Genomic DNA, 13306 nt, shown 5'->3' with positions numbered 1-13306 from the left:
GGCTCGCAGAGGAACTTGTTCAGAGTGAACCAGGGACGCTGGGAGGCGAAATAAACAATCTCCGGACTCGAAGTAGCAACGGTCGAGCAGTTTTATCTCTCGAAACACGCTATTCCGCCACCCATCCGAGAAAAACAAGGTAAGGACTTGGTTTAAATACGTTTCAGCGGGACTTGAGGGCTACGGAGCGGGTTGAACCTCCTTCGCTTTGGCTTCCCGAGCATGGTTGTTTTTGCAGAAAATGGCGTCATCGCCCTCTTGTTTCTGCCTGGCCGCGGCGGGGAGAGGAATAGTTTCAGAGACTTGTAGCAGTCTTTTACACGCGGCGTTTACTTCCTCAATGGTAAAATCTCCTACCGCGATGTGTTTTATTCAACAGAGACCGGTCAAAATACGGGGTTGTTCACCAATTCGCTCGGTAGAAGGACGCGCAAAGATGGAAGGGTCACCGGTCCTGTGCGCCAAGCTGCTTCTTGGAAAAGGTGCCACGGAGCCGCAAAACGCAGCGTTTCACATTCGCCGTGATATCATCCCCGGCCACTCCAGGATAATCCAAATGATCGGGGACGTTTTAGTGTTGCGGTCACGGTGGCGATGGACGGATTCGTGCGAGAGCTGCACCTTGTCTTTGTGTGTATTTTATTCGGGTTAGCTCGTTTTTACGCCGCACTCCCCTGCCATGCTGCAATAGTTACGAGGGGCCTCTCTTTAACGGCGTGAAAGGTGCATTTTATACTTGGCCTTTTCTTTGATCACGTTAAGCTGCTCTTTTGTTGCTCAAAACAGTGGCGTTTTTTAGGCTGACAATATAACCGTGTAAAAGGAGATTTTCGGGGATAATGGGGGGCGATGCAAATCGTGCCATGAGAACGACGACTGCTCTGCGCTCTGGTTCGCGGTTTACCAGACGAAGATAGCCTGAATGAGGTAAAAAATAAAAGTCTTTTGAGCGAATCGCACAGTTTGCACAAAACCGGGGAAGTCCGGCGCTGCGCAATGATTGTGCTGTTGCTTTGCGCAGAGAACGGTGGCAGCTGCTGTAACCGCCGCCACCTTTTCGCCGCTATATTTTTTGTGTGTGTTGGCCAACCTTTTGTAAATAGTTGGACTCTTGGATAAAAGAGCACAATAGCATTCATGCGGGCCCTTTATGGCCTGTGAATGTGGTCCTAAGTCACACTCTGGCTGTCCTGTCTTTCGCCGTCAGCTACGTGCATGCGTCCTAGCTCTGGCCACCACACATCCACCATAGCGAGGCCACTGGGTTCCCTGTGTATACGCTCTGCTTGGTTCCTCCTGTGGCCAAAAGTCGATGACGGATCGTGTGGTGAGTGCTAGCACAGGCCACTGGGATTAAATCGAAACAACCACAAAAAATCAGCCACGGAGACTGCACATCGCTCGCTCCGTGCACATTTTTATTAAGTTTCCTGAGTTATGCAACCGCATCCCCGTAGAGCGAACTGCTCATCCGCCTTTATTTACTCGTCCCCCGCCGTCGGATGGATATTTCTGTGGTAATATCTGGTGAATTGGACCAGTCCCTGTGGCGACGACACCGAATTAGGAAGATATGTCATTTGCAAATCACCCAGTGCCATTTGCGTCACAGCCCGCGGCCTCGCACGCCCATGGGGGGCGATGGAGTTGCAAATGGAGACTGTGTGTGTGTGCTGACGCTGCCCCAGCTGAACGAGAACCAATAGACACGGACTCGGGCGGCAACAATCGCCGTGCGCTTTCACTCTCCAGTAGTGCACCGACTTGGATTTCGTATAAACACGGAAGATCGCGCCGTTTATTCGAGATGGTTATGTTTCCATCGCTCTCCCTGGGATGCGTAAGTGGATGCGTACACACACTGGTTAAACCTGCTACAGGGCTCGACAGGCCAGCCGGAGAGGAGTATATCCGTCCGGTCCTTTCCTCATGGTGCTCGGTGCATGTGGCTATTGTGAACTCGCTCATGTGGATACACGTCTTTTCCACTGGATCGCGATGATATGGCCGTGAAGCATTTATGAACAGCGCAGAGAATGGGGTTGGATTATGATTCGGACACTGGATAAGCACTCGCTCGTTTTTTAGTAACATCCACAGCGCGCCACGCGTTTCTGGTTTGGAGATGAGCATGGCGTTTTTACCCAGGAACGTTTTATTTGTTGCCGTTGCGCTTTGGGGCACTGCGCATGGTTTGATCGGCCAGACCGAACTAGAGAACTAAGCCATAAAGTCGTGAAACGGTGATAATGTCAGCTACAGAATCCTTTATAAGATACTGTTGTGCAGTAAAGTCAGTTAAATCACTCTTTTCTAAGCAGTTTTTGAATGTAACGGAAATGCGAGAGCTTTACACGAATTTTGCAGCGATGTCAACATACAGGATTTTGATTCGTGAAATTAATTAATAATATTATCTCATATTACCTGAATTTTTTTTACCTGACTAACCCCCACCTATGTGTTTACATTGAGTTTTTTTTAACATATTTTTTTAACTGTGCAGTTTCCACTTCCTGTACTTTTATTTAAAAAAACAAAAGGTTACAGATCAGTAGAGATTGCTCCCTGTGCTGTGAAACATGTTCCCTAAAGCACAGATGCCACCCTGAGGTAATGGAGTGATATAGGAATCTTTTCTTCTTTGACAGTTTAAAGCTCCCAACTTTGAACTTGCAGGTGGCTGTTATTTCAGTATTTGATTAACTGAAAACTTATTTTGCACTGCATGCTGTCAGAACCTGGCTGCACTGCCCCCTATTGCCTCTGTTTTCTCTATTGCCCTCTGTTCAAGCTGTGACACAGTGCATGAGTAACTTTGACAGAATAGAGATGGTCAGTCTAACCTTCGGGAGTGACATGAATGGATAAGAAGGCCATGAGTTTAGATAACAAAGTGGGCGACAGAGGACTAAAATAAAAAGGAGGGTTAGTCTGAAGTTGACAGAATTGTTCTTCATGAGCAACCACTATATTTTGTTATTCCCTGTATTATATATATTGTTTCATATTACTTTTATATTTGCCATTTTTTTTGGCAAATCTTTTAACTACCTCAGCTTGGCCTCCATTCATTTTATTCTAGGTGTTTATTTCTTTTTAGCAGCTTGAGATAAGAACAGCAGCCAAGACTGCCTGGCTTTCTTCCTTGCTGAGGCACCACAGGTATCTTGGTTTTCACCAGGGTGGATGCTGACTGCAACAGTTAAATGACGTCACTGTATGATTCAGTCAGGTTAATGATGTAGTGTTGTGTTCAGTCTCTGAGTCAGCTTGTCAAACCAGTGTGCAAGTTCAGTCAGTCAACAAGCCTTTTTACCTGCCAGTCACACACCACAGTAGAAACACAGCAAAATATCCATTCAGCCAGGAAACAAGATAATCAATTTCAGCAAAACGGCCAGCAAGCTAGGTAGTAAGTCAACTAGTGAGCCAGGAAACTATGGTGGAGTATTTCGAGTCTACAAAACAATTAAATACACTAGGGCATAGGTGTCAAACTCTGGCCCGCGGGCCAAATTTGGCCCGCAGCCTAATTACATTTGGCCCGCAGCCATACCAAATTACTATTAGAGCTGGCCTACTGGTATTATACAGCCAATATATATATTGTTTAGTATTAAGCTTTGCTTGTTCCATATTCAGTTTTTCAGCAAAACGTGTTTGAGTCCATAAGAAAAGATTCATTCTTATATCTGGAGGAATAAATATATTTCAATAAATATTAACGTTAGCCCGCGACTTTGTTCCAGTTTTGAATTTTGGCCCACTGTGTATTTGAGTTTGACACCCCTGCACTAGGGAAACGTATTTTGCAGTGTTCATGGTAAAGACAAGCACAGTTTTCAGTAGATATCAATCTGTCAACAACAACAAAAAAAGACTTTTTACCTATTGTGATAGAAATATCTGACTAGAACAGTTGTTCAAGGCTGTTGTCACAACAGTGTTGCCTCATTACAGAATAGGGTGGGATCTCAGGTGATCTGTGTGTGTTTTGGATTTCATAGATTGTTGCTTTCTTTCTTTGCCATTCATTGTTGACATCACCCTCTTTGGGGCTTGTACTTAATTATACATTTATGTGTGATTTTTAAAGCCTTGATATGAAGTAGACTATGCACTGTGCATCCACACCTGGCCTGAAAATGCCCATTATGCATCTCTTGTGGTTTTATTTATTTAAATCTGTGTCTGTGCTCCCTTTCCATGCTTTGCTGCTGCTGCTGCATCTCTTTATGTTGCTCTAATCTGCTGTGTGCTTGCTTTGAATTAAGGCTAAGGACGGTGTCCTGTGGAGAATTTGTTTCATATCTGGTTTGGTCTAATTCAGCTGTTGTGTGTACTGCCACCGAGTGTGCCTTTAAAGGGTGTTCTGGCTCAATTGGGTTGTTGAAAATGATGACATGAAAGCAAGTCAAGATATTAAGTTTCAGCAAACTTTGCTGTGCAATGATTTCTGGGCGAGAATGAAGTTGCTGCTGGGGAGAATGAGTCTGTGTAATAACTCAGCTGGTGTGGTTGTGGTGGTATCGCTCAGGTATTTTCCCATTTGCAACCAAAACGTTGTAGAGAATGATTTCTTTCCACAATGATTAATGTTTGTGAGTTTCAGTATAATATCTCAAGACCAACTGGTGTGTGCATGTATATGAGATCCCATATGTTCCTGGGCAGCAACCTGTTAATGCTATCACACAGGATGTTACTGTAACACACAGTGAGATCAGTTAATCATATTTGAATGTGAATGTTTATTTTCTGTCACCAGTACCTTTCTTGAAGTGAGAAACTCCACCGAATTTATCTAAGCTTGTTTTAGTGTTACAGTTAGAGGGACTATTTTGCAGTTGTACAGATATGTCTCCAAAAATGTTGGGACACTGTGTAAAATGTCAATATACACAGATGCCTCAATCTTAAATGCCTGTCCACCTAAGGGCCATGGAGGTGATATAGAGGGTGAAACACAAACTGGACAGCTTTCAAGTCTTTTGCAGTCATAACAAATATTTCTTTTGACATTGGGAGAAACTCCAATCAGGCACAGGGAGAACATACAAGCTTCACATAGAAAGGCCACATCTAGCCATCCAGTTTGAACAGGAACGCTCTTGGTGTCATGCAAAATGTTAAGTAACAGGACAGGGGGATAAAATTTGGAAAAGTTGTGGAGGTTGAACAGATTTGTTTTTGAGCAGTTTCAGAGTAAGACGTCTCAATCTAAGATACTTTGGGATTTCCATCATCTGTTGTACATGTTATCGTTAATTCATTCAAACAGTTTGGAGAAATCAGTGTATGCAAGGGACAAATAAAAAAAATAAAAAAAATTTGGTTGCGCCAGCAGCAGTTCATTTAAAGCAGATACGATTCAGTAGTGAAACTCACTGTGTGGGCTCAGGAACGCTTCCAGTAACCGTTCTCAGTGAACACAGTATGTTGCTGTATCCACAGTTGCAAGTTGAAACTGTCATGTATAAAAACAAAACAAAACATTTCTCACAAAACATTACATTTCTATTAGGCTAATTTTAGCTTATGTTAAGAGTTATTAGACAACTGCAACCTGCTGTTTTATTATTATTATTATTTTTGCATTGCGTTAGTTTTTCTTCACCTTCCTCTCACACATTGTGTGTGTGTGTGTGTGTGTGTGTGTGTGTGTGTGTGTGTGTGTGTGTGTGTGTGTGTGTGTGTGTGTATGTGTGGAGCTGACAGGAGACAGCTGAAGTGCAATAATATGAATCGAGTTAATGAGGACACCTTATGTTACTCAAGTCCAGTAAAAGCTTTCCAGCAAGAGTTACACCAAACCAACGTCCTTCCAGCTTCTACCCTGTGTAACGTCTCTGACTGAGACGGAGAGCTTTGAGCTTTTCAGTCATGCCAACTTATTTGAGGAGAGTTTGTGGTAAAGTGTAAAACTTCTGGAAATATTCAAGAAAAGCTGCTGGTGTAGTAGGTGTGAAACACCTCCGAACTATTCTTTTTTTTGCTGTTAACATCTTCTGTGGTACATTAGCTCCCACTCTGGTTGATTGTGTGGTGAAGTGAACACAGAAAATCAGAGAACTGAATTGAACAGATAGGTAGGTAGGTAGGTTGCGAGATAGATATCAGTGACAACATGGGACCTACGAAAAAGATCAATACAAAAGATCCAAATAGTGGATTGCCGTATTCTTGATCAACATCCTACTTTTTCTGGGGCCCAGCTCACCTTGAAACCTGTTAGTAGCTTACATTTCAAAAGCCAACATCCTGGGAACATTGGTGCATGTGACATGCTTAACTTGCACCTGTGCAAAGGTACTGGTAGTTAAACCAATTGGTTTCACTACTCAGAGTGCTGTTTAAAGGAAGAGGTGTCTTTCCCTGTCCTTCAGTCAGACTTTCAAAGTATGGATGTGGAGAAAAATTTGGAGATTTTGGATAGTGATACTTTTGGAAAACATGAGGCGGCCAAGTGGACCTCCTCCAAGTGGACCTCCTCCAAGTGGACGTCCTCTTCCTATATACATATTGCACATTTTCGAGAATACAAGCAATAAAGGGAAAGGGTCACCACCACCGTATATAAACGGTCCATTCTGTGGAAAGTGTTTACATTCAAGCAGCGCACAATATCACTGCCTCCATACTGTGCTGTAGTCATTCTTGGTATACCTGCCAGCAGCTAGCATCATGTCAGTGTATAGAGTTCGTCCATTAGGAGGAAGTCTTCTCCAGCGGCCACAGGAAATGACTAGTAGATCATGATTGCTGCCATCTATCTAATGGCTGTGGTGCTACATAAGCAGTACATCTTATAATAATGCACACTTAGATGTTTAAATATTATGTAGCAAATATTTCTTTATCTGCTATACCATAGAAAGCTGAGGTTTCACTGCAGCATAGAAAAAGTTATTTTCTTCTGTTGTGAATTTACCTTATCTATTTTCTCTCAAAAGGAAAATTATGATTTTTCTCCTAAAATAAGAGATGTTCCCAGATGGGAAACTCAGTTTACAAATTGGATTCATCATAGTATTAACAGAATTCACTATGGATTGCCGCTACAGCTGAAACTCACACTCAGGTGTAATTTGTGAACTACTGAGCAATGGATGCCTGCTTGTTTTGCTGGGAATGGGTATACTGGAGTATTTGAATTGAAATTTTACAGCTGGAAATGGTAATGGTACTCAGGCAGTGAGTCATACTAGCCAGGTAGTGGGTGATTTGTTCAGAGTTATATTAGTATATAGGAGAGGAGAAGAGTTGAGCACTTATTTTTAGAATATAAGAAACATGTGATTAATTCTTAAGATTGTCAGCTTTGAGACTGTATTTCCAAGTGCCTCAGGCAATTTAGTCCCAGCTCAGCCTTTCATTGCAAACACAAGCTCATATCATTCATCTTTTTCTGCATTATCAGCTATTGTTCAGCAGTTGTTTATCAAGGACTGTTCTGAGGAGGATGGAAGGAAATGCCTTTTTCAAACCTGTTTCTTCTTTATTGATCTTTTGAAATTGGTCTTACAGCATTTGTGGAGCATCATTTTCTTTCTGAGAGACAATTTCACAGAGCATCACTGTACTAGATGTACAATGCATAGTTTTCTCAACAGATAATGTTTTTTTAAACATGAAAGGTGAGGATAACAATAATCACGGCTGCCAATATATTTAAAAGGTAAACATTAGTATACATTAGAATGGAGTGAAAGATGATTGATGGCCCCAAAAGTAGAATTTTAGAACTACTTAAAATATCTGACATTTTGATAAATGTGAGGAAAATAACATGATTTTAGGCCAATGTGCTAACCATGCTAATATCGCCATTTCCAGTCTGAGCCACATTGGTGTCATTACCAGAGTCATAACACGGATCAGTCCTTCATAACCACCTCTGTCTGTTGCCATACAAATGTGAGAGTCCCCTGTGTGTTGTTGACATGTGTGTTGTTAAAGGTGTTTGTTTTCAGCCTTTGCAGTACATGATGCCTCTTTAAGGTATCAGTCACACAGGCCTAGAGACTGGTCAGTGAGTAACTGACATCCAGCAGGTCACCAACTGATCTCTAGGACTCAATGACTGGAGCCTAAGGCAGTGTCCACGGTGGTAGGGTCAGCTCCAGCAGACTGGGAAGAATGGCATTATTAGCTGGAGTTATCAGTTATTAGGTGCTGCTAGTCTTGGGTCGAGATGTGTGTCTGTTTTGATACTATGGTATATTCAAATATGTAGATAAACTTATGTGTCAATTTGCTGTATAGTACTTGTCTTGTAGATGTGATTGGAAAACGGTAACAAACATTTCTGATAGTTCTAGATTTAGTATGAAACTCAGATGCTTAGATAATTTCAAATGTACTTTTGCATGCATAGTTCTTTGTGGTCAGAGTGACAGAAACTTGTAATCTGTGTTTGTTTTCTGTAATAATATATTCGTATTCAGGATAGTAGAGTGCTTGAATGCATCCCAGCATGCATTAAGTGAAACACTGAGAAATACCTTAAGCAGGTCATGAGGGGCCACTGAGCTAATGGATTAACACAAAATAGATAGACAGTTTTTCTTAAATGCATACTAAGAGCAATGTAGGGTTCCTCACCAGTATTAAATGTTTTTAGACTTTCACAAACATGGTGTACAAATTACACTCAGGAAGATCAAAGATCTTTTTTTGCTGAGCAGTGAAGGATAGGAGGGGGATAAGTCCACAGTAGCTTCAAATTTAGCACTGCCTTTATATGTTGTATTAACTAAGGTTAACTCTACTATTTTTTTTAAAATAAAGAAACAGAAATTTTAAATGAGCTTGTTTCCTTACTCCCCAGTAGTCGGCAGGGTAGACAGACTTTCCGGTCAAAGTCCTCATTTCCCATTATAGTTAATGGCTGGTGTTAATCTCCCTCCTGATAAAAATAGAGCTTAACTGGGTAGGTGCATGATGTATTAATATGCCTGCTCTTAATTTTAGTTGAAAATACATAAATTTAATTGAATAGTTCTGTTAGAAATTCTGACTTTGTTACTGTTGACCTGTAGCATCCATGCTGTCCTTTCCTTTTTTTTTTTTTTAGATAGACAAGATAAAAACAAATGCATTCCCACAGACTGACATTTTCTATGTCTCCAGCCATGGCTCCACTCTAGTTGAGCTCATCTGTTAAGTAGCTGCTCCATTATTGCAAGTATCCTCTGCTGTGGCATTATTGCATAGTGCTTGACTAGTTCATCATTAGTGCTAAAAGTCGGGATCCAGAGATGAAAAGGCGTGCTGTGGTTCTTAACGATGCCTGGCACACTAGAAATGTAAATTCAGGAACAATCTATATATAAAGTCTCTCTCTCTCTCTCTCTCTCTCTCTCTCTCTCTCTCTCTCTCTCTCTCTCTCTCTCTCTCTCTCTCTCTCTCTCTCTCTCTCTCTCTCTCTCTATATATATATACACACACACACACACACACACACACACACACACACACACACACACACACACACATATATATATATATATATATATATATATATATATATATATATATATATATATATATATATATATATATATATATATATATATATGACTTATTTAACAGAGTTGCATTGATGCTGTTCTTAACCATCAGGCCAGGCATAATTTTGCCCCCACTTGAGGTATACTAAACATCTTTTGCATTGAGAGGTGTGTTGCGTTGTGACAGCTATCTTCAAGCCCTTGGTCTTGTAGAAAACACTATAAAACTTTTAAACTAAAAAAACCCCATTTTCATTACATGCTTTGTCTCCCTCTGCTGGAGTTTCAGTAGCAGTTAAAGTGTTTCTGAGTGGGGGACATGCCTGTACATGGGACAGCGTGCTTTGACACTGGCTTTGTCTTGAAGCATTCGGGGCCCCCGCTGCATCTACTGACACAACTGTCGCTGTTTGCCTAATGTCCCTTTCCCTGTAGTTGAAGGTCATAGTGATTAATTTCAGAATATTAGTTTCAATACTTAATAAACTTAGTATAAAATCTCAAAATCTTCGCTACTACATCTTTGCTTCAGGCATAGAGTTGATGTGATCTAATTTCAGTTGGTGATCTGTGCTTTCCCTTCTTGATATTCATCCAATTTGTTTTGTGTTTCCTTGCTGTCTCTTAAATCCAAATTACCACAAATTTGGGATGCTCATAGTATGTCATAGCCAAACTGCTTCAAGCCACTGTCACTTGCAGCACCTTATTAGTTCAACGTTGGACTCTTCATACATTTAAAACTTGTTCTCTGGCAAAAAACAACAAAAGTCACTCTGCAGATTGCAGTGACAGCTAACGTAGGCTTCTTGTTGTTAGATCTTATGGCAAAAGATGGCAAATTTTGGAAAAGTGAGGTTGTTCAGCATGTGCCTCTGAAGCTGGATGATCTTATGTTAAAAAAATACGTCCAGTAATATGATGTCTAAATGACCACTAGAGGGCAGCAACTCATACTGTTTCACACCTAAATCTGTAATACAAAGCTATGGTAGATTTGTTATGATACAGAGCAACCAATGAAAAGTATCTTTACAGCATCCACAACAATTTGGCACTGCAGTTCTCAGTCTGACTCATAAAGGACTCAAGTAGGTAACTCATTCAAAACCACTGGCTCTGCACTTCCACCAATACAGTTCCTGTATCAAAAGGAAACTTGTAACAAAACAAAGCCCACTTAAAAGCAGTTTCAGATTCCACACACCCAGTATCTATATTAGACCTTGTTATGGGTGTGTTTTCTACATGTTGTATTGTAACTTATGTGGCTGTGTTTAAGAAGTGAAACTTTTTTTTCTACCAGTTTTCTTACAGATTCTTGATTTGGACACCACAGTGTTGCAAAAATGGGTAAAAAAAAAAGTATTTTATGCACATTTTCTCTCTCTCTTTGGGTTTGCTGATTGCACCAATTCTTGCTTCAATAGAATTACCTGTGACAACTTATTTTAATGCAGATTGAATCAATCTTTACACTGCTGCAGAATGGTTACAACTATAAGGTGTTCTTAGAAGAAATATATGCTGCATATCAATTAGGAGAAACAATATTCATGAGCCAGAGTACTCCGTTACAAATGCACACATAGAGATGGTGCAAATCATGTAGTGTATTGGTTCATGGTAACATTGCAGACTGTTCTCATCAACTTTCTGTAAAACTCCCACATTTTCTGAAGACTAACGCACGTGGAAGATGATATTAAATGGGCAACATTGGTAGCATTTTATTTAAAGTTTAGATTGTGTGACTTACAATTCTTTCACTAGTCTGCTTCGCTGATGTTGATAATGTATCATGGCTTTGTGTAATCTGCACACAAACAATCCTTTACAAATGTATTGCAAGTGTACATCTGTAAACAAGAAAACAGTGCACAGTTAAGATATGAGAAACTATAATTTGTTTAATTCTTTAGACAGCTTTTCATGCTTTAGTGGCTTTTCCAGCAGAAGTTAATTCTTTCAGTCCAGTTCTTGGCTCATGTGGAGTGTTGTTGCAGGTTACAGGTGTATGCTGGTAGTGAACGTGTGGGGCAGCAGGCCAGTCTTGGCAGCATGGTGAAGGCCCAGAAGTCAGCTGGGAGGAAGAGCTCTAACTGTCCCCGCAGACAGGTACTGGACAAAAGAAAATCTAACAATGCCTGTCTGATTGTAAAGTCACACTTCATTTATGTTAGACCCAAATGAAACCTAACCTATTATTGAAATAACTCCTGCCACATGTTACAAAATTTACTGGATGTGAACTAGGGAAAACTTGAATTCTGTCCTTATATATTTCCCTTTAAGTACCCCCTTTTGTTTGTCCTAGCCCCTGTGTTGTTTGTGTTTTTTTTTGTAGCATGTGTATTGTGCCTGCAGTCATTACAGTGTGCCACAGCCTTTGCATATGGGAAATAGGAATTGTACAGATACACCAGGTAATACAATTAGTATTTTTATTGTGAAAAAGAGAAAATATGTCAGTGATTGTGTTACAATAGAAGCTTATTTGCAGTCTAGACAAGGATATTTAGACGGCCAGGAAATTTGGAGAAAAAAAAACAAACAGTCAATACGACAAAGTGCAGAGTCTTAGCTTTAATTTGAGTTGTTTTTCATCACTGGGGAGGATAGTTTAGGAGCTGTAGCCCTTTACACATAATGCCAACATTTAGGGGTTTAAAAATAAATCAGACATAAACTAAATCATGTTATATGTTCTAGCCTGGCGGTCAATCTCAACACTCTTTGTATCTACACCAGTGAATCTAGTAGGTCTGCCCTTTCAGCAAGTGAAATGCAGCTCAGCCAGGCTGAGATTATGTAACAACGACTCCACGCAAGGACTTTCTTCACCCTGAAAAGCTTTTTGGGTGCTCTGGCCACTTGTTAAGGATTATTGTCCCACTGAACGATGATAGGTTGTCTGTTGTGTTTCAGCACGTTTGCCTGAATATGTTTAGCAGTGTTTATCCTTTTTCATCTGTCAGTCGTTTAATTATCAATAAATTCTTGTGTACCAGCTCTGCTGACAGCAAAGCATGACATCACCATGTTTGACAAATGAGGTGCTATACTGAGGGTCATAAGCTGTTCCTTTTGTCTTATTTCTGCATGTTTGTTTTTTCATAATTTTGATATAGATGCATTGTTGTAGAGTTCTGTTCCAAGAATTCTTGCCAAAATTTTGTCTTTTGGCGAACTGACACTTTACTTTGTGAGGATTCTGTGTATTTTGCACATTTTTTGAAGCTCAACTAACATCTTCTTTACTTTTTCACTCTTCACGTGTTAATTTTCTTAATAACAAGAAGCCTCACTGCGAAACAGGACACAAAATCTTTAATAATTGTTTTTGAAATTTTGCAATTTGATCACCTTATTAAAGGGGCTATATCTCGAACAATTCTTTTAGTACCACTGTAAACCCTATTAATATGTAGTTTTCATTATTCTGTTTTGGTTCGGTTTGCTGATGCGCAGAGCCCAAGCAGTAACCAAAAACTGTAAATGCCCATATACAAATGCAAATCTACAAATCTTCATTAGAGCCCTGCATCTTTTTTTTGTTGAAGTTATAGACCTCATGATTAAATACCATTCATCGTGTGATTAATGACATATTGCTGTCAATATCCATATGAAAATCAGTCTTGTTAAATAATCATCCGACTGATTTATCTGTTTTGTTTTTTGTTTTTTTTTTATACCGCTTTCACCTGTTCGTTTTATTCTTTATTCCACATGACATTTTTTAAAAGAGTGGAATTTCATAGCCCGCCCACCTACTCTAATCAGTCTTC

The 13306-nt window shown here is 40.3% G+C and overlaps 1 protein-coding gene across 1 annotated transcript in view; it reads left to right on the top strand.

The window, feature by feature from the left end:
- znf800b (zinc finger protein 800b) overlaps window positions 1-13306 on the top strand; it is a 28471-nt gene continuing 15165 nt past the window's right edge. The window contains exons 1-2 of the mRNA XM_085375849.1: window positions 1-139; window positions 11522-11633. Of these exons, the coding sequence (XP_085231975.1) occupies window positions 11577-11633 (57 nt within the window). The 5' untranslated portion in view covers window positions 1-139; window positions 11522-11576. The remainder of the gene's footprint in view (window positions 140-11521; window positions 11634-13306) is intronic.

This window comes from Diplotaxodon limnothrissa, linkage group LG17 (genome assembly GCF_057381915.1).
Source record: "Diplotaxodon limnothrissa isolate DT_005_m linkage group LG17, D_limnothrissa_male_GT1.1, whole genome shotgun sequence".
Lineage (NCBI taxonomy): Eukaryota > Metazoa > Chordata > Actinopteri > Cichliformes > Cichlidae > Diplotaxodon > Diplotaxodon limnothrissa.
Note: the sequence above shows the minus strand (reverse complement) of the source record. Positions and strands in the feature narration are given on the sequence as shown.